At 40.0% G+C, this 27,812-nt stretch overlaps 1 protein-coding gene across 1 annotated transcript in view; it reads left to right on the forward strand.

Annotated features, from left to right (window-relative positions):
- The window catches only part of NLN (neurolysin), an 82,430-nt gene extending 56,245 nt beyond the window's left edge, over positions 1–26,185 (forward strand). The window contains exons 10-13 of the mRNA XM_070412061.1: positions 10,226–10,412; positions 10,820–10,948; positions 12,168–12,304; positions 22,909–26,185. Coding sequence (XP_070268162.1) covers positions 10,226–10,412; positions 10,820–10,948; positions 12,168–12,304; positions 22,909–23,043 — 588 coding nt within the window. The 3' untranslated portion in view covers positions 23,044–26,185. The remainder of the gene's footprint in view (positions 1–10,225; positions 10,413–10,819; positions 10,949–12,167; positions 12,305–22,908) is intronic.
- Positions 26,186–27,812: the final 1,627 nt, after the last annotated feature.

Here is a 27,812-nt window from a genome sequence, read left to right on the forward strand (position 1 = left end):
AGTATTCATGGGTTTGCGCTATATGTGAATAACCCTGAATCCAACAGCAAAAACTGCAGATTGACCTATGGGGTTTGTGTTGTCAGCTGGAGTCGAAAAATGGTATTGCCATTATCTTAGTTCATGTTGCTATAACAATACCATAGACCAGGTAGCTTATAAACAACAGCAATTTCTCATACTTCTGGAGTCTGAAAGTCCCAAGATCAAGATGTCTGGTTCATAGATGGTGCCTTCTCACTGTGTCCTCACATGGTGGAAAGGGTGAGGATCTCCAAGGGCCTCCTTTATAAAGACACTAGTCCAGTGCATGAGGGTTCCGCCTTCATGAACTACTCACCTCCCAAAAGCCCCACCTACTATCATCGCATTGAGGGTTAGGTTTCAGCATATTGATTTGGGGAGGGAACAAACATTCAGTCTGTAGCACCAAAGGTGACATGATTTCCCAAAACGGTGAACACCTCTTAGGAAAATTCCAAATGAAAAAGAAGTCTTAGTTTGATTTACAGAGTTGATCCCAGTAGTTAGTGCCTTGGAAATTAAAATTGTATAAAAAAGACTTTGCAAAAATATGTGCAATGGAGTTAGTTTCTAGGTTCTTCATTGTAGATTTTTCATTTATTTGAATTCCAGCAAGAAATATAAGACGTGCAGAATAAGGGACAATTTTTGTGGTCCTGACATGTGCAGTAACCCCCAGAGAAGCCCCTAATTATTGCAAGAACCAAAAATGTAGCTACTCATTTCTAAAATACTACATCCTGGTGCTTCCATGTTTTATTTAAAAACAAACAGTGGAATAGGATATGAATCTGTTCAGATAAATAAATAAGTCCTGACATACTAATATAACCATATATATCCTCAGTTTAATCTAAGGAAATTAAATCTTTTAGAATAACCTAAATTTTCTTTCTTAGATACTTTTAGAGCCTATTTTCACAGCAATCAGATTCCTGAAATACTTATTTTCCATCGATGTCCATTCTATAGCTGATGTTTTATTTAATTATGATATATCAAAATTACTCATAAAAGTACTTTTATGAGTAATTTAGGAAAGTGAATTTTTACATGGAATTCCAAAGGACTCACAGAAACCTAGAAGCCCAGAGCATGATGGATTCCAAGTAAAGAACTCCTGGGTTTATAGCAGCTTCCTCCTTATTTGGATGTAATTAACAGCTAATGATCTCACAAGGAAGTAATTTGGTATCCTAATCGCATTTATTAAAATAATAATGATCCTCAAATAGGATTTTCAACGCTGTTGATGCATGTCCTTGTTTTCAGACACATATAACCTTAATATCATATGCTTACCACATATTCCTAGTATAGTTCTCCACAACTCTATTTTCATGATCTATATTATTTTTGATTCTTTGAGATGGCCACATTACTACTAGAAAATATATCTTTATACTATGTCATCTTAGAGCTGTTTGACTTATGACTAAAATATTTTATTTGTTTGTTTTTTTGTTTGTTTTTTTGTTTGTGTCTCTTGAAATAGTAGATATATTCAAGTCTTAGAGTTTGCCTTACCTCATTCATGAACACAAAATGTGTCACACAGATGTTGGTACAATCTCTTGCTTGGTCATCTCCTCACGAGACTATCTTTGACAAATCTCTTATTTGTCTATTAATCCTTTCAAATGTACTATAACATTTTAAGAACTTTCAAGGTAATCATATTTGGAATCAGTAATCACTACTTTTGTCTTAAAAGTGTAGGCACAGATCCATGTATTTGCAGTAAGAATTTCAAAACCTTTTGTACTGACCTGACCTGGATATTAGTGAAGGAGTTTAATAGCTTTTATGTTCAGTAAAACACTTCTGACTTATCTAAGACACATATTGCGAATTAAAAAATGTGCCACATATATTTAGTAGATTGGATTTGAGCTGTGGCAGCTCATTGTTTGAGTTCTCCACTGTGGCAGTTTGCAAGTTTGATGACCAGCCGAGTTCATTGGAGCTTGTCACAGGGATATTTAAGTGTGTCGGCAGGAACATCCAGTTTCAAACATGTAGATGTACTAGTTCCTTCTGTCTGCCATCTCATCATTCAGGAGATGAGTTTCACTCCTGTCTTCCTGTGTTTACACGGCGGGGGAGGTAATTTTGAAGATAGCAATCAAGAGGTGGTATCTCTAGTGTCTGTTCCTGTTTCTCAGCTTTATTGTGGCTTGGGCTTTCAGTAATCAATGGCCTTTTGAACTTACGAAGACAAGAGCAGCCATGCTTCCTACAGCCTCCCTTGCGATACCCATGATGGCTTGTGAGTTAAAAGCATTAATCATTTTTGAACTGAGAGATATTTTAAAGCAACACCTCAGAATCACAAAGCCTTATTAATTAACAATAAAAGGGATGGAAGGGCAGAAAAACCTCAAATAATGAGATTTTTAAATAAACTTAATTTGGTTGAAAGACTAATAGGCATCTTGTCTGCTTTATGAGTATTTAGTTAGACACAGTTGTAAGTAGACGAATCCTGTATGAGTCTGGAAGGCACAATAGTGTTACAAGATCACTAGATTAAAAATTGTCCATGTAAAAAAAAATCGTCCATGTGTTTGCGGATCTGGTTCCGTGACTTTGGCAAGTTATTTGATCTCCTTGAGCTGTCTCATTTTTCTTATTCATAAAATGAGGACAACAATACTCATTCCTACTTCCCTAGGGTGCTGGTGAGATTAAATGATGTGTGAAAAGGTACTTGGGAAAGCATAAAGTGCCATACATATTTGAAGTATTCTTGTAACTGTGCTTCTATATAATTCAGAGCTGTTGGGGTCAATAAGTAGCACACAAGTCATCATTTAAGAGGGGGGCAAGGGAGTTGCCATGAAGAACAGTACAGTCACTTAGGGTTAAAGAGAATTCACAAATGCTCACCCTCAGTGGATTTGGGGTGAGGATCTGTGGAAGGTGATTGGAGACCATTGGGTTTCTGTCTGGTTTTGCTCTGTTTTAATGATTATTGCCTCCTTAGAAGTTTGATTCCTGAAGCTGGAGTAGAATGGGCAGTTAGAGTATTGGGAGTGGTAGGAGATTAGCTGAGGAGAAATGTGCACATGTTATCTTCAGCATGAACACCAAGGAATAGATACTTGGAAGAAGCCTAGGACAAGCTTGGTCGGACCAGCCAAGACCATCCTGGTCAGGCAACCTGGGCAGGCTAAGAAGTATAATAACAGCCAGGATGTGCATGGTGCTTTCCATGTGCCAAGCACTATGTATACTCAGTGTCTTACACCCGTTAGTTAATTTTGTCCTTACAATATTCTCTGAAGTAGATTTACCAATCTGCTTCTATTATTATGCCATTACACTATTATTTTCCCCATTTCCAAGTGGAAAAAACTAAGGCTTAGAAGAGTTAAATGATTCACCGAGGATCTGACTGTTCAGGTTCTACACTCTATTGCCTATAACCAACCATTCTCTGTGACCTCAACCCATGCACTGGAGATGCTGTGTTATGTCTGAATTTGGTATCTCCACAATGTATTCTGTTGGAAGAACTTTTTCTTCTACATTTCTTAAATGGCACTCCCTCTAAATCAGTCTCATATAAGCTTGTGTGGAATAAATGAGTTTATCTAATTCCACATATCCCTCTTTGCAAGTTGACCTCTTAGGTTTCAGCCCTGATAATACAGTGAACATCTATCAACAACCTTGTATTCTTTGCTCCCTACCCCCAACCTATAGTTTCCAACATCAATGTTAGAAGTGATTTCTTTCAGGATCTCATTTTTGTTAGTTTATTTAGTTGTGTGTTCATTTGTTTACATATAATACATATTCACATATGTACATAGAATAAATGCTAAAGTCACAAACCAAATGTGATGATCTTTGCATTATTTATTTCTGCTTGGAGACAAGCTATTACTTACTGTATTTTTTCTGTGTTTCTTTTTTTTTCTCTCTCTTTCTTTATTGATTTTTTACAGAGAGGAAGGGAGAGAGATAGAGAGAGAAACATCGATCAGCCGCCTCCTGCACATCTCCTACTGGGGATGTGCCCACAACCCAGGTACATGCCCTTGACCGGAATCGAACCTGGGACCTTTCAGTCCACAGGCCGACACTCTATCCACTGAGCCAAACCGGTTTCGGCTCTGTGTTTCTTTATAAATAATTAGAAAATGTTTTTATAAGAGAAATGTTTAGTTACCTTAGAGACAAAGTTATTGATTATCTCTTGTGTCTGATATACTAGGTATGGCAGGATGAGGTTGAAAAGGGGGGCGGGGATAGTATCTTGAATGTTTAGAGTTTAGTTGGAGGACATGAGATGCAACTTTTAAAAAATTAACAATATTACTAAATAATGCAAATATTAAGTATTGAAAAAAGACAGATGGGAACACCTGCAATACTTCCATAATAAAGATAAATTTTTAAAAAGAGGAAGAAAGAAGACAATGTAGTGAGATGATGTTAGGTCGGAGGCTAAGAGGTCAGGTCAAGCATGATAATAAGAGAAAGTCTCTGAGAGCTGTTTAAGTTTGGGTCTTCATACAGAAACATTCCCACAGCTTCACTTATTTCACAAATACTTATTGACCAACAACTTTCTGGGCATGTGCTGGATTCTGGAGATAGAGTGGTGTATAAGGTATGCATGTTCCCCAACCTTCTTAGCATGTGAGTTTGAATAGTACTTGTATTTGTTTATATTTAAAAAGAAGCAGTTTCAATATAAGAATTAGTGGTCAGGAAGGTATAGCCAGTTTGGGAGTAAGCCTGTGAATTTAAGATGTAGTTTTCAAGATTCCCACAGATTATGTGTTGTTTCATATGTCTTTAAAATCATGTGGTAAGCCCTAACCAGTTTGGCTCAGTGGATAGAGCGTCGGCCTGTGGACTCAAGGGTCCCAGGTTCGATTCCGGTCAGGGGCATGTACCTTGGTTGCGGGCACATCCCCAGTAGGGAGTGTGCAGGAGGCAGCTGATAAGATGTTTCTCTCTCATCGATGTCTCTAACTCTCTATCCCTCTCCCTTCCTCTCTGTAAAAAATCAATAAAATATATATTTTAAAAAAATGATGTGGTAATACTGAGCTGTTGAACTATGGGCTGTGGTGAGGATTAATAAGAAAGTTAACAGTGTGGCTCAGGTTCTCTCTATTACTATTGTTCCAGTGATGTCTAGGTATACGTGAAGTTGAAAGATAACCTTTAACTCTCTTATTTATGGCAAAGCCTAAGAGACTGTAGCACTTTCCTTTTTTTAAGACCTTGTTTTATAAACGTCTCCATCATCCCAGGTTTAGGGGTAGATTAAACAGGTCAGGATATGGAATGACCACTAAGCAATCATAGGGGATCACCCAGACAGCCAAGGTCGGTTCTTCTGAGGCCTGTTTATTTTCCTAAACACAGTACACTTACTGATTTTAACAAATGCCTTTTCTTTGAGTTGGGGTTTGCTATCGTGAAAATAACACTTTAGGTGTAACCACTAAAAGCAAATGGTCTCTTAATTAGAAAAATACCATAGGACTTTGGTCTTTATTATTAATTTTTTAAGTATATATTTTTAAAAATATTTTTATTGATTTCAGAGAGGAAGGGAGAGGGAGAGATAGAAACATCAACGATGAGAGAGAATCATTGATCGGCTGCCTACTGCATGCCCCCTACTGATGATCAAGTCCACAGCCCAGTCATGTGCCCTTGATCGAAATAGAACATGGGGACTCTTCAGTCTGCAGGCCAACACTCTATCCACTGAAGCAAGCCAGCTAGGGCAGGACTTTGATCTTTAGATATAACAAAAACTCACATAAGTTTTGGAGCTTTAGTTTATATAATTTTGCTCCAGCTCTCACTGCGTTGTATAAATTGAGAAGTTACTCTTTTTTTTTTTTAATTGATTGATTTGAGAGAGAGAGAGAAAGAGGAGCATTGATTTGCTGTTCCATGTATTAATGCATTCATTGGTTGCTACTTGTATGTACCCTGACCTGAGATTAAACCTGCAACCTTGGTGTATCAGGATGATGCTCTAACCCTGAGCTACTCAACCAGGGCAAGAAGTAACTACCTACAGCACCAAGTCATCTATATATATAAAAGCTTATTAAGCAAAGTGTCCCCTCGGGAGTTCGACCAGCCAGGAGTTCGATCGCTCGCTATGACATGTGCTGACCACCAGGGGGCGGTGTGGAATGAAGGAAGGCCCTGGCCGGCAGCAGGGGAAGGAGGGCCCCAGCCATCAGCCACTAGGGATTCTACCTGTGCACGAATTTCATGCGCTGGGCCTCTAGTCTATTATAAAAACCTGTAATGGAGTATATTTTAGGCATCTTATTGTATGTTTATAAAGATAATAAAGAAAAATCTCATAGTTTTAAACAACCTTTTTTTTCCCTCAAGTACCTCTAACCAAATAGGAATCTAAGTTTACATTGTTTTTCTACGCTTTTATCGTCAAAATATTTCCTGCAGCAATAATGCCTTAAACTTTTGGAAGTGTCACATGCAAAAATCATTTGTTAATTAGATGATTTTGTGTGTATTTTACAATACTCTGCTTTATCTGGGAAGTATATTAGCGTCAGTTAATATATTCAACACCTTCAAGTTGTTCATGTTGAAAACTATATAAAGTACTTTTTAGGGTGCTTTGGAACCCACAATTTACAACTGGGAATGGTATTTGCTGGATCCTCCACAATGAGTAATAACTCAGCAGCCTCGCTGTTTTGCACGCCCGGCCCCCATCAGGCTGCTGGTTCCTAAGACTTGCCCGCGTTTCTGTGTGTACACAGACCGTGTGGATGCCTTTCTCTTTAAGATTTAGTTGTTTGCTAGAAATTGAGCTTTTGAATTTTGTCAGGTCTTTGTACTCCTCATTTGAAAAATATTTAAATGATATTGCCCAAAGGGCACACAGAGAAACAGCGTGACTGACTTTCGGGAAATTAGTAAGCAGCAGAGTTATTTTTAGCTTTTACTCTTTGCAAACATTTCCTTTTGTTCTTTAGAAGACATTGTTGATCTGTTCATTCATTTGCTGTGCTCTCTCCCCCACTGCAAGATGGCTTTCGATAGAATAAGCCTTCTCTTCTCCACTCTGCATGACATAACTGTGTTAATTCTTACTTTATTCAATTTTAACTCATGACTTATTCATTTGCTCATGTTTTCCTAGGCTCTGAAACACCATCCCCACCACCAACACACACATGCATTTTGTTGTTATTTAGGGTTGATTTCCCCCCTCATCTGCAAATATTGACTGAAAAATATTCACACAGGCAGCATGTACAAAATTTATATTTTTATCAAAAAATTGTCTAGTGGTAGCCGATAGTGTGAGTTTGCGTTTATTTGCTGTTAGTACTTATTTTAAAACTATAATCTTTAGAAAAGTATGCAGTTCAGATTCCAGATTACCCGTCCAGAATAGATGGTTACAGAGGCTGGCATGTGCGCGTCAGCCTCATGTTTGGTCTTTGAGAAATCTTCCAGCACAGAGAGGAAGTCAGGTTTCTGCGGAAGTGCACTGAGACCACACTTACTCTTCACATAAAGGCAAATGGGATAGGATTTTTCTACTTCAGATCCCTTTCAAGAACACTTAGTCATTTTGTAACATTATAGCTTAACCTGTTATTTTTCCCATTTTTTCCTATAAGATGGGGAGGCATTAGAGCCTTTGTGGTTAAAATTGCGGGTCCTGGAGTTAGACCACATGGTTTCAAATCCTAGTTCTACTGTTAATCGCGGTATGCCTCAATTTCCTTATCTCAGACATTGCGATTACAGTATTTACTTCATACCATTGTTTTGGAATTTAAATCAGATACTACATGAAAAGGACCTAGCATAATGCCTGACATAGTGACGTCTCCATAGATGTTGACTATTATAATTACTGTATATGTTTGTTTTATCTAAATGTAGGATCAGTTTTTTTTAGAAGATTATATATGAAAAAGAGGCAAAATACTCAGTTATCTGGAACCCTTTCTCTGCAAGAGTATTTTTATTGGGATGTCCTCTAACACAGGTGGCCTATTCCAGCAACCCAGTGATTTTAGTCTCCTTTGGCCCTTTAGGATTTGCAGCTCTTCATATCTAGGATCAGCACAATTATAGTGGGAAGTCAAGCAAAACGTTTTTTGCATAAAGGGAGGAAGGCAGAATGTGAGTTGGCGTTGACATCTGTGCTTCTGCCCTGGGCCAAAAGCAGAATGGTTATTGCTGCTGATTCGGCATCCCATCTGCTCCCTTCTCGGTGGTTAAGCCGCTCTTCCTTTCCCTTCCCTGTAGAGCCGCGGGATGATGAAGTCAGGGAGTGAAGACTGGGATCTAAAGCTTGTGCAGAGGGAAGCCAGATAGAGTTGCAGGGAAAGACAACAGAAGGATAACCCCAGTGACCCAGCTGGGAAAATGCTAAAACTCCGCTGCCAGTGGCAATTTTACACAAGTTCTTTGGATGGTGTGAAGGTTAAAACCAGCCTGTTCTAGTCAAGTTCCAGCTCTCTGCTCAGGAACTTTTCTGACATCCAATTCAACAATTTACTAAACTTTCCCTAAAAACAACAACAACAGCAGAAACCTTTATTTTAACTCTTAGCCAGAGCTTAGAAGTACTTTATTTTTACAAGGTGTCAATGTAAGAAACATCCCAACCTGGAGAGAATTTTTATGAGTTCATTTGAGCCAAACTGAAGACATGCCAGAAAGCAAGGTCTCAAATGCTGCCTGCAAATGACAGTTCTTATGTTTGGGATTGAGGGAAGTAAGGGAGATTACATGAGGGTGGGAAATCTCTATGATTGGATTACAGGGTGGTTAAAAATTGGGTGCTCTCTTAGTGGTGGTTTTCAGAGAGGTCTGAAAAAGAGGCATTTCAAATGTGCTTAACCTAGATCAGTGATGGCGAACCTATGACACGGGACACGCGAACTCATTTTTTTGGTTGATTTTTCTTTGTTAAATGGCATTTAAATATATAAAATAAAATAAAAAATATAAATCTTTGTTTTATTATGGTTGCAAATATCAAAAAATTTCTATATGTGACACGGCACCAGAGTTAAGTTAGGGTTTTTCAAAATGCTGGCACACCGGGCTCAAAAGGTTCGCCATCTCTGACCTAGATACACAAAAACAATGGACAGGGCTTGCTCAAGGCAAAGAGAACCTTTTACTAGGGAAGTTATAGGCCTGGGGCATGACTACCCACCTTGACCTGCCCAGTTAGGAATCACTCTGTGAGGTTACGTTCGGTCACTGATTTATTATAGCACCCCTTTTTTATGCACAGAAGAGTGCTTTAACTTCTGAATATATTCTTTGTTTCTCCTTTCTTTAGCCGCATTTATCTCACCCCTCTTGCCAACTAATACACAGCCTAACTCCCACTGAAGTGACATCTCATTTTATTTTTTAAATTTGTTTTAAAAGTTTTTTATTGCCCTGCCAGTGTGGTTCAGTGGTTGAGCATCGACCTATGAACCAGGAGGTCATGGTTTGATTCCCAGTCAGGGCACATGCCTGGGTTTCGAGCTCAATCCCCAGTGAGGGGCGTGCAGGAGGCAGCTGATCAATGACTCTCTTTCATCATTGATGTTTCTGTCCCTCTCTCCCTCTCCCTTTCTCTCTGAAATCAATAAAAAGCAATAAAAAGGCCTGGCCAGGGCAATGGCTGGCTTCTCATTTTAAGGTGTCATCTTCTACCTAATCTGAGAGGTACTACTCAGACTTTCTATAAACATGGTTTTCTTAGACACACTCATTTAAAGTTTAGAACATAAAACATCACACATACACAAAGGGTATCTGTCTGTAGTGTTGTAATTTAACTCTTTAATTGATTTTGATTAAAACCTGAGTAGTTAAGTAGTAGAGAAAAATCAGTTTAGAAATCAGTAGGAAAATCCTGATTTTTTTTTTCCAGTTATGATTTCTGGATACTTGTTCCATGTTTGTTTATGATTCAAAAGAATAAAACATTATTTTAATATAGAGTATTAGGGGATATTTTTTATGCTGCTTGGCTGCTGTGTTTTATTTTCATTTAATTTTAAAGTTTTCTAAACCTTCATTTAAAGGGGCAGTTGACTCTGATTCTGGCTTAAGTTTTAGAGAATTTTCTTTATATGTAATTCATCACCTATTTGTTTTTCATCCATTGTTGTTGTTGTTGTTTTAAAAAAAGACCTCTCTGTTTACTTTCTAGACTGATTTTGCACGGTTTAGTGGAACAAATGTGGAAACTGACTTTGTAGAAGTCCCATCACAAATGCTTGAAAATTGGGTGTGGGACATTGATTCCCTCCGGAGACTGTCAAGGCATTATCAAGATGGGAGGCCTATTGGGGATGATCTGCTTGAAAATCTTGTTGCTTCTAGACTGGTCAACACAGGTATGACTTGTCATTTTAGAAAGGGAAAATAAATTAGAATTGCTTAATAGGGGGTTGCTGGCATCTTCTATAGAACTGTTTCCCCTTTAATAATGACAGTACCCCCAGAGCACTAATGTGGGAAGACCACTTAATACACTGCAATACTGAGCCCTGGGATTATGTCCAAGAAAAAGATACATCTAAAAGGACACATATGTAATACCCTTTGTAATACTTTAAGCAATAGAAAAAATTTAAAAATAAATAAATAAAAAGATACATCTACTTTTCCATCTTAAATGAGATGTTTTGCTTCCATTTTGTAATGAGAACTACAGGAGTCACTTTTGAAATCTATGATCTTGTGCTATTAGAACACACAGTTCTCTTCTGCAAAACATGCCCAAACATTCTTATGTTATTAGGTCTTCTGACCCTGCGCCAGATTGTTTTGAGCAAAGTTGATCAGTCTCTCCACACCAACACATCGCTGGATGCTGCAAGTGAATATGCCAAGTGCTGCACAGAAATTTTAGGTGTTGAGGCTACTCCAGGTACGGAAGTTCTATTATGACTTGAGTTCATTTTTCCTGTGTCACACCGGATGTGCTCCTGACGCTGCCAGGGAAGAAGGGGTTTGTCAGGCAGATTACCTCATGTATTTTGTTTCTGATTTCTGTCATCAGGCCATGACTTTCGGACTTTCATATTATGAGTGTCCTCTCCAAATGTGCTTGAAGGAAAGGTGGCTCCAGCTTTTGCAGCATTTTAGTGTAATCAGGCGTGAGCAATTGGCCTCCACCCCAGAGCGCAGAAAGCCATTCACATTTGGCAGCACCCACCCGGCTCCTCCCTCCCTGTGTGCACCAGGACTTCCCAATGATTTCAGTAGGAAGCTGGGGGGTTGGGGAGTGGGGGCAGTTTTAGAGAGAAGCACGACTTCTGCGTTGTTTCTGACTCTGAGATCAGCTTGACTTAGATCTCTGACCTAATACTTAGATGATTCATGTGGGTGGGTGGATAGCTGCACACATGTGTGTTTACACTTATATTATGTATATTTAAAGCTAACATGTAGTTCTACTTATATGTAGTTGGTAAGGAGACTTTTTTCCACCAATAAGTCGTTATTTAAATGAATCAGTCATAGTTGTAGAGATGATAAAGTTCAGAATAGTCAGTAGAGTCTAAGCTCCTCACTTCCTTTTGTGACCTGTTTATAGTTGACCCTACAGCAGCTTTGTGCCTGAGGCCACTTCGACAAAATCCTTTCGAATGTATCCCTAGAGGTAAATGGAGTTGGTAAAAACTTTTTTATACAAAAAAACAACACCTTTTTAGCTTTTCAAGTAAAGAGTTCATTTTCCATAATTATGAACCTAATAAGTGCCGTTCTGACACATTTTAAATATAAAGATGTGACAAAGAATAGGCTTAATATTAGAGTATTTGTAAAACACACGTGTGTCTAAGGGAGAAGAAAGGACTGAGAGATGCTGAAACACTGAGCTATCTGATGGGTGTGGACGAAGCCTCTGAAACTATTGTTAAGCATTCCAGAGCTTAGGGCCCGAAACCAGCTCCGAGGTTGAGCCATCCCTGGAGGGAAGTTTGTAAACATCTTGACCAAGGGCACAAGGAAACCCAAGTTGTATTGGAGGTGAAATCCTATCTCTCCTCCCCCAGCAGGGCTCCCTAGGAAACCTTAGCTAGCTGATAACCTGGTAATTAACATTTACCATCACATTGATTGAAATGTATCTTTCCTTAAAGGCACAAACATGCCAGCTACTTTTGGACATTTAGCAGGGGGATATGATGGCCAATATTACGGATATCTTTGGAGTGAAGTATTTTCCATGGATATGTTTTACAGCTGTTTTAAAAAAGAAGGAATAATGAACCCAGAGGTATTGTATTCTTTTCTCTTTTTGTTAATTTTAGTTGCTTTCTCCCCTTTAACTCCTAGTGTAAAATACGAATTACACCTAGATTTTAGAGTAAGAGATTTGGTAACAGCTTTTAACTTAAAGTCTTGCATCTTCTTAAATCATCACACTTCAAGTTGCAGCACACAAGTGATTAACTCTAATTCTATATGTTTAAAAAAAAAGCCTACTGCATTTTCTTGCTTATTAACATTCCAATATATTGCATAATTAAAATTGAAAGCTTTGTTTGTGCATTTGCACATTTATAGCTGCTAGTTTTGACATGTGCCACACAGTGCTTTAGCTTTACGGGTGATTGGGAAAGAAAACCAAACTCCTTCCTCATATAAATGGTCTGTTTATGTTTTGATATTCTCTACGCACTTTCCTTATACATTTTCTGTGGGAGACACCCTTTTTCTGTGACTGGCATAGTTTGTAACCTGAATGCCTTTAAGTAATTTAAGCTGCTTCATTAACCTGAGCTGTTCCTTTCCGTGTACAGCGAGTTGACTGCCAGGTGGCTGCCAGCCAAACCTTCCTGAGTTACAGTCCCCCAGTCTCCAGTCTTGCAGAAGAGTCAGCTGTCAGATTTTTTCTAGGGCTAATGCATTTCCCACTGTGTTTTTTTATTTTTTTCATTCTGTTTGATCCAGAAATTAGAAGAACAAATTACCAACATCAGACTCTCTGTGCCTATTTCAACTAGCTGATTTGTTCCTCAAACTTTATGTTTCTGGGTTGCATAGTGCCTTACATGTTCACACTGAATGCATTGATGTAATTTAGATTACTATCCCTCCCCCACACCACCACTACCACCACCATCACAAAAAATAATGATAATAATAAAACCCACCTCCTGGGTACCTACATTCTATACACTAGCCTTTCCAGTCACTCTGACTTCCACCCTCCCCTACCCAAGCTGTGAGGTCCCTTTAAGTCTCCTTCATTCCTGGGCCAACTCATTTACAATGGCAGTGGTCAACCGTGGACTGCTGTTCTCATAAATATCCTGACTTCAGCATGACCTTCAGCCAGTGCCCAGCCCTGGATTCCTCCATCGAGTCATTTAGAGATGGTGCCCTTGGGGTTCAGAGTGTTCTGGGAAAGATCGTATGACTCCATTAACATGCCCAACTACAAAGTCATGCTGTCCGACTGAACTGGACTCCACTGTCACTCTGCAGTCCTGCTCCACTCCCTTGTTGAGTTCTCCTGTCTCAGAAGTGATTCCTCTAATACTAAGCCTTCCTAGTTTGCCATCTTGGAAAAAATCTGGGGCTATTGCTGTTAGCTCTGATAACCTCAGGCGTTCTTTCTTACACAGTCTAATTTCTTAGTGTAAGAAACAGTCTTTGCAAACCTCTATTTCCAGGCTTTTGCCTCCATCCACTGAATTGGCAAGTTATCCTCCCTCCAAAGTGACCAAGGATGACCCAATCAGCAACCTTTAAAGGCCCTTGTCTACCTTTTTGATTTTTGTAACTTCTTGCTTCTTGTTATTCCTCTCTTTGTTCACAGCCCTGAGGTTAGCAATCCTTCCTTCCCAGAACCTCCTGAGTTCCTGTAGGTCTTTCCCCCTTCACAAATATATTCATTCTATTTCTTCCACCTAAAATGTATGCCTTCCTTGCCTATGCTTCTCAAAAAACATTCTTAAAGGCCCTTCTCAAATGGCCACTCACTTATGAAATCTTCTAGATCATCTAAACCAGTAGTTCTCAACCTTCCTAATGCTGCGACCCTTTATTACAGTTCCTCATGTTGTGGTGACCCCCAACCATAAAATTATTTTCGTTGCTACGTCATAACTGTAATTTTGCTACTGTTGTGAATCGTAATGTAAATATCTGATATGCAGAATGTATTTTCATTGTTACAAACTGAACATAATTAAAGCATAGTGATTAATCATAAAAACAATATGTAATTATATATTCAATATGTGTTTTCCAATGGTCTTAGGCGACCCCTGTGAAAGGGTTATTCGACCCCCAAAGGGGTCGCAACCCACAGGTTGAGAACTGCTGATCTAAACCAAAGTGGTCTTTCCATCCTCTGAACAGAAGAGTGGACTTGGGCATGAGGGAAAAATTTCAATAAGCTTTTTCTTGTGTCTGTAATGTTTAATGCAACTATTATACGAAGTGAAAAAATTTGGATTTTTCTTTTTTTTTTTTTTTTTAATATATTTTATTGATTTTTTACAGAGAGGAAGGGAGAGGGATAGAGAGCTAGAAACATCGATGAGAGAGAAACATCGATCAGCTGCCTCCTGCACACTCCCTACTGGGGATGTGCCCGCAACCAAGGTACATGCCCTTGACCGGAATTGAACCTGGGACCCTTCAGTCCGCAGGCCGACGCTCTATCCACTGAGCCAAACCCGTTAGGGCGGATTTTTCTTTTTTTAAAACTATGTTTTTGTTGACTTCAGAGAGGAAAGTAGAGGGAAAGAGAGATCAAAACATCAGTGATGAGAGAGAATCATTGATCGAGCTACCTCCTGCATGCCCCACACTGGGGATTGAGCCGGCATGTGCCCTGACTAGGAATCAAACCGTGACCCCTGGTTCATAGGTCCATGCTCAACCACTGAACCACACCAGCTGGGCTGAAGCTTTCTCTTATTTTTACAAAGAACATGGATTATTGTAGAAATCAGAGGACAGTGTTTAAAGAGACATAGGTCTAGATATATAAAGGCACAATTATGACCTCTTACTGGCTCTTAGTGGGTGAGGTTTCCTGGCATAAGTGCTCCTGTACCTCTTTCCATTAAGTGTCCTCATTCGTCTCCTCTGTGCTTCCTCTCACAGGAGCACATCCCAGTTCCTTCCACTGTTACGCAGTCTCCTCCACCTGTCAAGGCAACAGCCAGAGTACAAAGTACTGATCCCAGTGGATCCCAAGGAACTTGCAAGTCCAGCAGAAGCAATCCTGCCCTTATGTTTCCAAACTTCCTCCAGTTCTCAAGCCTCACAGCTTGGCAGGCAGCCAGACTATTAATTTAAATAAAAGGGCTGCACTGAACTTGGAGAAAGCAAGATTCCCAGCAACTTGGACTTGTTTCCTTGTGATGTTAAAAACAAATTTTAGTTTTACTAAAATTTTGGATCCAACAGTGCTATCTATTATTCCTTGTCTTATGCCGTGAATCTGGACTTAATCCCTTCTTTTTTCTTTCCTAGTAAATGTGACTCCAGTGTCTAATAAGAATCCCTTTGCACCCCATCCTCACACTCTTTTATGGGACAGCTTTTTAAATAGCCATTTTATTCCCTCCTATAGTGTACTGTTTGTTTGAGTTCGGTTTGGTTTTTGTTTGTATATTTTTCATAAATGTTTGCTCTAAAATAACACCTGATTTACAAATTCAAATATCCACCATTAAGTGATAGGGTTCTACAAAAAGCTTAGGTCATTAGTATCACAACAATGTTGTGATGAAGATACAGAATTTTTATGGGAATCAGAGTATATCATGCAGACTTCATTTGCCCGAGGCCCTTGCCCTCCCCTGCATGTATTTTGATTTTGAGGAGATAGCAGGTTGGCCTTTTTTAGCAGTCAGTAGTAATACTTGGTCCCCAAGTTTATCATGATTTGTTGACCTGATTGATCATGGCCATTGGTATCAGCAAAGGAACGCCTCCAGGCCTTCTCTCGGTAACCTCTTGCCATCCTGCAAAGCCCAGAGTTGGTTCTGAGAACCTTTGCAGTTCTTAGCAAGCAGAACTATAGAAAGTGGACCACTCACTGGGAAACCAGCAATAGGAAGGTTCCAGTATAAACCTGGAGTCTCCTGAATACCAGATGGTAGCAATGGAATATTTTATGGTACATCGTCTCCATTCTATTTTGTGGGCTTCTATCAAAGTGTCAGAACTGGCCATTTATCTATAACTAGTAGCCCATTGCGCAATACTGTGCAGTAGGCTGCCCACTGCTTCCGCGGGAGCTGGCAGGAACTGCAGTGCACCACCTGGAGCTGCGCTGCTTCCACTGGAGGCAGGAGGGAGCCGCGCTGATTCCGTGGGAGGTGGGAGGGAGTCACGCCACTTCTGCTGGAGCATGGAGGGACTCGTGCAGATTCCGTGGGAGGCAGAAGGGACCCACGCTGCTTCTGCGGGAGGCAGGCCCGCCGTCTCCTCTCCGGGCCTGTGCTCAGCTGCGGAGGCTGCAGGCCAGCCCCCTGTCCCTGTCCGTGTCTGTTCCGGCGGGAGCCACCTCCAAGCCTTTGCGGCCCTGGGCAGGAGCCGCCTCCAAGCCTTTGCGGCCCTGGGCGGGAGCCGCCTCCAAGCCTTCGAGATCGCAGGCCCCAGGCAAGGTGGCTCCTGGGTCCCGGGGGTGCCGCCTTGCCTGCGGCCCGGTTTTCCGATCGCCATCACGTGCTGGGGGCGGGCAAAGGCGCCCCAGTTCTCCAATCCAGGGCCAGGGGGCAGCGCAGAGGCGGCCGATCACTGTTCTTCCATCCTTCCCCTTTCACCTCCCATCATTGCACCTACGTGTGCAAATTAACCGCCATCTTTCTTGGCAGTTAATTTGCATATCACCCTGATTAGCCAATGGGAAGCGTAGTGAAGGTACAGTCAATTACCCTGTTGTCTTTTATTAGATAGGATAGACTCTCTCTGTTTGCTATCTCTGTGTGTTTTTTCTCTAGTTTTTTATATTCTTCACTAGAAGCCCAGCGCGCAAAATCGCGCAGCCCCGCCCACCCGTGGCGGTCTTTAGTTGGTCATTATGGTGTTAGGGCCACGGCCTTTTATAATATAGATAGTAAATAGAAAATCTTAACTGTTTAACTAGTTTGTTAAATGTTATCTAAAGTTTTTGTTTCTAGTGGAAAATGGAGAAGTCTCATTATCAGACGTATCTTTTATTTCTCTAACTGGTCTCTTAAATAATTGGAAGTGCTTGAGATGAACACTTTTCCAGTCAGCTCTAAGAGCTCTTGAAGGATATCTGTAAGGTCACCAAATGTAGTTTCAAAATCCAGCAGCTAATCATAGGGTTGAAAACACGGGGGCTTTTAACTAGGGCCATTTCTTTTTATAAGACAATTTCATCGTGGGAAATTTTCCTAAGAAGTCATAGATTGTGGATTCAAAGGCAATTATATTTTTAAACTAGAATTATCTTCCTCCTCTTTTGCATTCAGAGAAATTGCTAAGCTTTTTTTCCCCATCAATGAAGAAGAAATGGCAATCAAGTATCACTGCAGAAAGGAATACCAAGAAAATCAAGATAAAGTGAAGCTATTATATTTAATGTGTAATGCCCTAAAGAAGCAGCTAGATCTTACATCCAGTAATAGACCAGACACAGAAACGTGAAGAATCTTGGTTAAACATGAAAAACAGCGACCTGGCAGAGAACGTGTGCTGTAAAGCTAAATACTCCAGTGCTTTCCACATAGAATCCTAAGCCCAGTTTCTGCTGTTATGTGTTGCTAAGGGAGAATAGGAAATTTCCTCTCCCGACAGGCCTCACCAGTGGATTAACCTCTGCTTCAGCTCTCCTAATCTACCACCCAAAAACTGATTCTTCTTTCACTTCAGCCTTTTCTCAGTTAGATTTTGCCTGATTTAAAGGACAAAGGAAGGAAATAGGATTGATTTCCAACCTGCTTCTTGAATATTTACAAGGCCAGACCTTGTAAGTCTTGAATCCCAAACAGCTAGAAGCAGTTTTTCTTCCTTTGTGTTCTTACAGCCCTCCTTTGTGTTTCTCTTAGAGCCCTAATAATCTGCCTTGTTAATTCCCTATTTCTTTATCTTACCTTGTAACCGGAACGGTTCTATTCAGCTGTGTTTTTGTCCTCTGCTTCAAACCTGTTACATTTAATTAGTACTGTTAGGAATGGGTACCTCTTGGGATCTAACCCGTAGTTGTTAGCCTATCTGCTTCCATTCCTCTATCCCCCTGACACATACTACTACCCAGGGTATCTTTTTTCTCCTGATCTCCTCCCTCCCCTTAAATAAAAATCTATCCTTCTAGCCTCACAAATTGAAACTTTGCTTAATGTTTCCAGAAGGCCACTTCTAGTCAAGGGAGGATTCCTGCCACTGTTCTTGTTTTTATCCCCCTGACTACCAGCACCAATCTTTCACTCTCTCTCTCTCCTTTGTTGTTGTCAGAGGTATTCTTTTTCCACCCACAATCTCCCCACCCTTGTAGGAAACAAAGGGTGTACTGTTGGGAAGGAGCTTGCAAACAGGCTGCAGAAGGAAGATTTCAAAGTCCACTTTGAAAGCAGGCCCGTGAGCCTGTTAGGTGCCGGCTCATCATTCCCTGCCCCGGATGGATGCTCTGCCGGATGCCTGTTACTCAGTGTAGGAAGGAGCCAACTCTGGCTGCACTCCCCAGAGCATCATCACGAGAAGGAGGAAGAGAGGGAAGGAGGTTTGGAAGGCAGTGGGCGCTTGTATGTGTTGCTTTAGAGATGCCAGAGGTAGCAAGAGACCCAATCTGTTTCCCATTTATGTAGTATTCTCATTACTCATAGATTGTGGACATCCTTCATTCAGGTAGTTATGAATGCTCTTAAAGGATCACCTCAAATAAAAGGTACATATTCTTAGATAAAATGAGTGCCTTGTCTCTCCTACTTAATATTCTTACTGAATTACAGTTCTTACTAATAGTGGAGATGAAGTCTGTTGTGCTTTTTTTTTTTCATGTGTAGTAGGACACAGAAGTAATTTTAAGGAAATACCAAACCAGGACTGCATTTGTTTCCCTGAAATTTACATGAGAAACGAACATAGGGCAGTGTCAGAGGGAAGGAAATGAAAGGGGAGGGATAGATGACAACTAAGGTTTATTGACTACTATATGCCAGGTATTAAAGTAGGGAGTAGGCAATGTACTGAATTCATCTCCTCCGATCCCCCATAAACTGTGTGAGGTAGGCATTTTCCCATTCTACAGGTAAGGAAACCAAGGCCCCAGGTCACATAGCTGAGGGTAAAGCCAAGAGTCAAACCTGGGCCTGACTCCAAAACTCCTGATCTGGCTTTAGAAATCACCCCTGTTAGAGAGGACTTGCCAGAAGATACACTTCCGGATGAAAGACCAGAGAGGTGACTGATGGTGATCCTCCTTCATGGAATAGGTACTAGGTGCTCTTACTATATGCAGATCCTCCTGAAGGATTTTTTTAGCATGAAAAATGTTAGTGATTGTCTTAGAGCTTCTCTTCCTGCTTTCCTCACAGTTGAGGTTTCTTTACTGTCATACGCAAAGTAGAACAACTTAGTGCAAAGACTTCTTCCACCTGTGGCATGTGTCTCCCAGACCACGTTCTCTCACCCAGAGAGCCCGGTACCTTCCAAAAATGCAAAAATTCACTTAACTTTTCCTTTCTTTCTTCTTTTCTTTTCTTTTCTTTTCTTTCCTTTCCTTTTCTTTCTCTCTCTCTCTCTCTCTCTCTCTCTCTCTCTCTCTCTCTCTCTCTCTCTCTCTCTTTAATCTGTTACCAAGACAACTCTTAAACTCTTCTCCAAACTTCCTTGCTAAGGAAATGAAACTATTAAAAGGCCATTGCTCTGTAATTCAGGAAATTGAATCCGCTTGTTTGGAGCCCTGAGCAGGGAGGACTAGAGCTGCACTGAGCCCATATTGTGAGACTAAACAGTGCCCTGCTCTGCAATGATTTGACCATGCAGAGGAGGATGAGCTGCTCTTCACAGCACCATGCAGCTCGCTCAGAGCTTTTTTTCACCACCTAAACTACAGTTCTCTGTGCACCATGAGAATACTTTGTAAGATATCAAGAGTTAGGGTAATTTCTTTTTCACTTTATTTATATTTTCACAAAAGTTCCTATATTTGTACAATGAAATATATCTAATAAATAAAAGATTCTTAGATCATGAGCATTAAAATTTTCTGCAGGTAAATATTAAAATTATTGAGGTTGGTTAATAGTCACATGATAGTTCATGATACTGTTTTCTCTGCTGTTAGTATATATTTTAAATTTTTCTGTAATAAAAGGATTAAAATATTTTTATTAGACTGCAGATAAATCTAACTCACATTTTCTAACTTCTTCCGATATTGCTAATCCAGAGAATGTAGTCTTTCCTTGCCTCTCTTCCCCTCCCTAACTTAAAACTAGTCAAATTTAGAGACATCAGGCAATAGATGGAAGGGAAGGGGGGAGGTAAAGTATGGTTAGGCTCCAGAGCTCTGATCTGCTACTTCTTGAATAATAATAAATAATAATAAATAAATAATAAATTCTATGACAATCACTCACATTTTAGGTACTAGATTGATAGCCACATGGACTATTGAGCACTGGAAATGTGGCTAGTGCTGCTGAAAAACTGAATCGAGATGTGCTATAAATAAATGTAAAAAACACACTAGATTTTGAGGACTTAAAACAAAAAACATCTCAGTAATATTTTATATTGACACTAGAGGCCCGGTGCACAAAATTCGTGCGTGGGTAGGGTCCCTAGGCCTGGCCAGCAATCCCGGCCAATTGGGGCCTTCTGGCTGCTGACTGTGGCCTTCCTTCATTCTGCGCCACCCCCTGGTGGTCAGTGCACATCATAGCAAGCGATCAAACTCCTGGTTGAACTCCCGAGGGGACACTTTGCATATTAGCCTTTTATATATATATAGATATGTGGAAATAATATTGTAGATATACTGGTTTAAATAAAATATTTTTCTAAAATTAATTTCACCTATATTTTTAACTTTTTAAAATGTGATCACTGGCCTGTGTGGTTCAGTGGTTGAGCATCAATCCATGCAACAAGAGGTTGTTGATTCGATTCCTGGTCAGGGCACAGGTCGGGGGTTGCAACTCGATTTCCAGTAGGACGGGCGCAGGAGGCAGCTGATCTGTGTTTCTATGTCTTCCTTCTCCCTCTCCCTTCCTCTCTCTCTAAAAAAATTAAAAAGATGTCATTATTAGAAAATTTAAAGGTATATATGTGCCTCACATTGTATTTCCATCAGATAGTATTGCCCTAGAGTTTATGAGAAGATAACTTTATGTGACTGATTATTTATTCCTGATTAGGGCCCAAGACTGTAAAGTTAGATGTTAGCCTGTAAGTGATTAAAAAGCTGATGGTTTCTGTTTATAATCAAAAGATAACCCCAAAAGTTTTCATTTTATGGCCCTCTAGGATACTAGTTTTCTATCTAGTTGGTAGATTTCATTTATCCATATCTTATTTTCTTAAATGGTTTGACTAGACTTATCTCTCATGGTTGTACCAAGCAGAATCATTGTTGTAAGTCAAAAGTTAGATTACTTTTGTCTCTGGAAATTGTTTTAGCTATTCTTTTTTAATTAATTAATTTATTATTATTATTGTCTAGCTATTCTTGTATTCAAAAACACTCTTGGTCCTATAGATCAAATGATATAATGGATATAAATTTAAGAGTGTTACTCTGTGAACTATTGTTTAATGTTTTTCTATTTAGAATTATGCTTCATTGAATTGTCTTGCCTTGCTTCCCTAAAAGGACAGTTAGAAGGAAGTGAAAATATTGAATAACATGGATATTGAGTTACAGTTCTTTTCTTTCACTTGATCTGCTCATGTGTTTATGTACATAAAGGCATAGGAAATGTAATATTTTATGAATTTTTAAAAAATTTTAATTGATTTGAGAGAGAGAAATATTAGTTTGTTCTTCTATTTATTTATGCATTCATTGGTTGATTCCTGTATTTGCTCTGACTGGGGCTCAAACCCGCAAACATGGTATATCAGGATGACTCTTGGGTGAACTGAGCTACACGGCCAAGGTGGAAATGTGATACATTTTAAAACTGCAGATCTGGTTCCCAAAAACACCTTTACAAAGGTCCTCATTTCCAGGGCTGGGCCCACAGAAATGTCTTACCCTGCACCATGGGGCATGTGCTATTGCTACCCACTCCTTGTCCACAAGGAATAGGGGTTATTTATGAGCCCCTCATAAAAACAGAGAAGAAGGCGGTTGGCAGGAGCTGTGTCACCATTTCCAGGTACACAGAACCCCTGCTTGTGGCCTTATTGAATACTTGGCTTTGCTAACCCTTTTGAAATCACATTTGAGGGGCGGTAATAAATAGGAACCTGTTATACATTCCATCTGGCAATTTTTTAAATGTTTTATTTATTCTTAAAGAGACAGAGAGACAGAGAGATGTGAATTTATTGTTCCACTTATTTATGCGTTCATTGATTGCTTGCTTTTGTGTGATCGAACCCCAACCTTGGTGCATCAGGACAATGCTTTAACCAACTGAGCCACCCGGCCAGGGCCCACCTGGCTGTTTTTTGTTTGTCTGCCTGTTCACATTGTCAGTTTACTGCTGAGAATCAAAGGAGACAAGACAGTAATAAAGGGAAGTGTAGAAGACCAGAGGTCTGCGCTTCAGATCTCTTAGCTACCAAAATAAATAAATACCGCAGAGCGGCCGCCCAGACAGAGTAGAGCTAAAATTCCCCTTTTTTTTTCACTCCTACCCTTTTCTCTTTTGTATCTAGAGGTTTGCGAAATTATTATGACCGTGAATTGTTAGGCATGATGTTTTATTTTATTAGGTTGGAATGAAATACAGAAACCTAATCCTGAAACCCGGGGGATCTCTGGACGGCATGGACATGCTCCAGAATTTCTTGAAACGTGAGCCAAACCAAAAAGCGTTCCTAATGAGCAGAGGCCTGCACGCTCCGTGAACTGGGCTCTCTGGTAGCAGTCCATGTCTGGAGGACAAGTCGACATCGCCTTGTGTGCTACTGGCCTGGAAACTGAAGGGAGTTTTGCAAATGAAAATGTAGATTTCTATTGACTGCCTTTTGTTTCTTGATTTGAAGAATTACACAGATGTAAATGGAATTATAAATATGGTGACCTACGAAAAGACCCATTCAAAAACAATTGTACTATAAAATTTCATAAAAATAGATTTGATTTCTTTTTTTATAAAAGCTTCATATGAATGTAATTTGATTTTTTTACTCTTGTAATCTAAATAATATAATGTAAGAGGGCTCAGAATTCTTAAATTGAATCACATACATTATATAATTTGATCCTACTTATATCTTACAGTTCTTTACTTGGGATTTCTGGACATAAGTGAATCACCACATTCCTCTGGTGAACATTTTCTTGGAGCCCCGCATCCACTTTGACTCTTTGTGTCACAGTCAAGTGTGACCTCTTTGCCTACATACCTCAGGGCCAGGGGAACATGCCTCAGTAATGCATTTATCTTTGTACTTCAGGCCTCGTGATTCCAACTTTCTGCCACACTTAAATTATGTTCCTCTATTTGGGTTTGTCTTTTCTGTCCAAAGTCCAGTCAGAGAATACCAAACTGTTATGAACTCGAGCCTTGTGTAGTTTGCAAATTTTTGTACCTTGTTTAGAGGATCTGGGGAGCTTGTATTAGAGTTCATTTTCACTTCGGTGTACAAGATTGTCGGTCTTTTGGCACCGTAGCCAGTGAAAACACTGAAGCAAGGAGACGTTCCCCGTATCACGTTTCTAGTAAGTGGTGGGGCCTCTGCCTCATTTACTGCCCACCTCACCCAAAGTGGCTGGTCCACCTGCCCCAAGTGGCTCTTTAGAGATAGAAGCTGACGCAGAAGAGGTCCGGAACCGCAGTAGAGTGGCTTCTGGACAGAGCGTCTTCGAGCAGCTCTCCCAGGTGGCAGGTGTGTGCTTACACTCAGCCACTTACTGAGGGAGGGGCCTCTTCAGGAGTCTGTTTTCAGAGACTCTTGGGATCTCTTTCAGCAAAATGGGGGCCTAAATTCCAGTTCTGTAGCAGACCAGTAAACTCACAGAGCTTATTTTTCCTCTAGGAGTCTACTCAATACGAAAAACACAACAGGGTAATAAAACTTTTTAAAGGAAAAAAGCAAACTTTGAATGTACGCTACCTAAATCTTCCAGGTGCTCCCACTGTGTGCCTGAGGTCTGACTTCACTGGCCGGCCACAAAATTAGAACCTTTTTATTGTCTAGTCAAAATGGACTTTGTGCTAAGTAAAAAAATATATATATATATTATGCTGCATAATAAAATTATAGACAGCAGGAGAAGTCGACAGCTTTAGAGACACAGAAGAAAACCCCGAGGTTATGAGTGCCAAGCAAATACCTTAAACATCCACATGAAATCCTACCCTCCCTTTGGAGACAATTGCCTGGCCCTTTTCACTCCCCACTCAGTCAATGTCACCACCTCCCGTCCCCAAAGCTGTTTTTTATGTTCTTAGCAACCTGTGGTACTTTTCTGTATTTTTCCCCCAGACTGTTCTGTTTTCCAGTTTCAGACAAAAACTCTCTTCAGCTTTTTCTATTGCCCAGTGTGTCTCCTTAACAATAACTTTATCATAACTCTTAACTTACTTCACGTGCAAAAACTAACACTTGGTGTGAAAAAAAGCTGCACACAATAAAGTTGCATTTATTATCCACGAGAATGAGCTCACATTTCTTTCATACATGCATGTGAAAACTGAAGTGCATAGGAGAAATAAAGCTATGGTGTTCTTTTCACTTAAGGTGCACATCTAATAGTTAAAATCTGCCAAAGAACAGCAACAAAAATACACACACAAATATGTATATATTCTCTGGCATAATTTAAAACTAAGGACTTAGTTGTTAAAGCTCTTTTGAATGTGACTATCCATCTGCTTGTTCTTTTTTTCCAGATCTGCACATAAAGTGTCACTCTGAATGGTGGGTAACCATAAAAATTGTAGTTGCACAACCTACACTTGAGGTTTGTGGACTGAGCCCACACATAAAGTCTCTCTTGCCCTAGCCAGTTGGCTCAGTGGATAGAGTGTCGGCCCAGAGTGTGGACTGAAGGGTCCCAGGTTCGATTCCAGTCAAGAGCACATACCTTGGTTGCAGGCTCAATCCCTGGCCTTGGTCGAGGCGTTTGTGGGAGGCAACCAATAAATGTGACTCTCATCGACATTTCTGTTACTCTGTCTCTCCCCCTCCCTTCCTCTCTCTCTAAAAATCAATGGAAAAATATCCTCGGGTGAGGATTAACAACAACAAAAAAGACACTTGAACCCTGGCCAGTGTTGCTCAGTTAAGCATCTTCCCATGCACCGAGAGGTCGCAGGTTCAATTCCAGGTCAGGGCACGTGCCCAGGTTGCGGACTCCATTCCCAATTAGGGGGCGTGCTGGAGGCAGTCCATTGATGTTTCTCTCATTAATGTTTCTCTCTTCCTCTCTCTAAAATCAATAAAAACATATTTTTAAAATAGACACTTGATGTCTCTGTTGACATCTTTGTGGCTAAGATGAGGATATGCCTGGATAATCATTAGTCAGGTGAATTCCTAGCTATTGAAACCACTTAAGAGAGTTGAACAATGATTCACATTAAAAGTTTTGGGAGCCGTAACTGGTTTGTCTCAGTGGATAGAGTGTTGGCCTGCGGACTGAAGGGTCCCAGGTTCGATTCCGGTCAAGGGCATGTACCTTGGTTATGGGCACATCCCCAGTGGGAGGTGTGCAGGAGGCAGCTGATCGATGTTTCTAACTCTCTATCTCTCTCCCTTCCTCTCTGTAAAAAAATCAATAAAATATATATTTTTTAAAAACGTTTTGGGAAATTTCTAGTCCTTTGGGTGAAGACACAAGAAATTCCATAGACAGTATTATTAAATTTACAGATAACAGCAGGAATGTTTAAATATGACATTATTAAGATTTAAATTATTTTAGTGCTGAGACCAATTTGAGATGAAGTTGGACACATTCTGTTGCCAAGGTAAAAGGAGGGGAACCTGACTTGATAGTGGCACTCAGAAAAAGACCTGGCAGTTTTATTTGACCAAATTCCTATATAAGCCCGCAATACAGCACATGCAGGCAGGGTAACAGGAGGAGAGAATGAAAACCTTATAAGAGTGTATGATGGAAGGGTGTACCTAGATCAAAAGAATAAGCCCTCTGGACTCCGGTGAGGTAAGATCAATCACAGCTAGAATATCATGTTCTGTTCTAGGTGTCAGGTTTTAAGCAGACTATGGCCAAGTATTACAGTGCTTAGGAGAGTAAGAACAGGAGGGTGATGACCTTGAACTTCTCAAGAGAAATACATGAAAGAATTAGGGAAGTCCCAGCTGGAGATGAATGCAGAAATGTTTTCAAATCCGTGAATGGTATGGGAGAAAGAATAGGATGATTCTGCATTACTGCAGAAGCCAAAGCTTAGAGGAATGGTTGGAAACTGTAAGGAGGCTTCAGTTCAGTGTGAGGAAGCGGTTTCTAATCATTATTGTGGATTTCAAACACATTTTGCTAAAGCTAATGAGTATCCAAACAAAGCCGTGGCTGCCGGGAGTGTTACAAAGGGGATTCCTTCTTTGAGTACACATTCGTACCAGGTCAGCTTTGAGATAAGTTTAAGGTGCAACAAATTTGTAATAATCATCAAATTTGTAATATTTCACTCAGGTGAAATATTTACATGCTGGATCTTAGAAATGGCATTTAGATGGGTGCAGCTCCCTTGTAACGCAGGGATATGGTTCAAGCATTTATTGTTTAAGCATTGCTTACTCCTCATCTGTAATCAGTGACTGCTTATCTACAGGTTATCAGTCTTCCTGTGAGTAATCAGATAACAGGGTAGGAGGGTAAGAGTTGTATATGACCATAATAAAGCCAAAGGCTATACAGAAAAAAAAAAGGTTTATTTTCTTCCTTTACAGCATTTACAGTTGCCCTGTCCATTGCACCCACCACTATCTACATCACACACTCAGAGGCAAAAACGTAACTCAGACACCCAGTTTCCTATGTGTGCTCTGCACCATATTGTGATTCTTTGAGTCAGTGATTCTATCCTACAGCCCTTGACTCAGTGAATAGTTCGTAAATATTTTAAAAGAAACATACCTACTTTAAAATAACCTTTTGCTATAAGGGATCATTTTTTCTATAATATTGCAAAATATCTCATAAGTGAATCTAAAACTACATAGATAAGTTCTTTTTTACACTCTGTACAAGAAGGGGCCCTTTTCCTTAGTGTACTGGAAGAGTTTGTGTGAGGTAGATGAAAGAAAGGTGCTTTTCGTAAAAAACAAAAATTTTAAAAAATATATTTGTATTTTATTCTTTTTATTTATTGATTGATTTAAGAGAGAAACAGACTTGTTGTTCTACTTATTTATGCAGATCCCGCAACCTTGTAGTACCAGGATGATGCTCTAACCAACTGAACTACCCAGCCAGGGCTAAACCTAGGAATTTCTTTTTCTTTTTTTAATATATTTTATTGATTTATTTTTATTTGTATTTTTTACAGAGAGGAAGAGAGAGGGATAGAGAGTTAGAAACATTGATGAGAGAGAAACATCGATCAGCTGCCTCCTGCACACTCCCCATTGGGTATGTGCCCGCAACCAAGGTATATGCCCTTGACCGGAATCGAACCTGGGACCTTTCAGTCCGCAGGCCG

This window comes from Myotis yumanensis, unplaced genomic scaffold, assembly GCF_028538775.1.
Source record: "Myotis yumanensis isolate MYYU_CA2020_CCGP unplaced genomic scaffold, mMyoYum1.0.hap1 SCAF_4, whole genome shotgun sequence".
NCBI classification, from domain to species: domain Eukaryota; kingdom Metazoa; phylum Chordata; class Mammalia; order Chiroptera; family Vespertilionidae; genus Myotis; species Myotis yumanensis.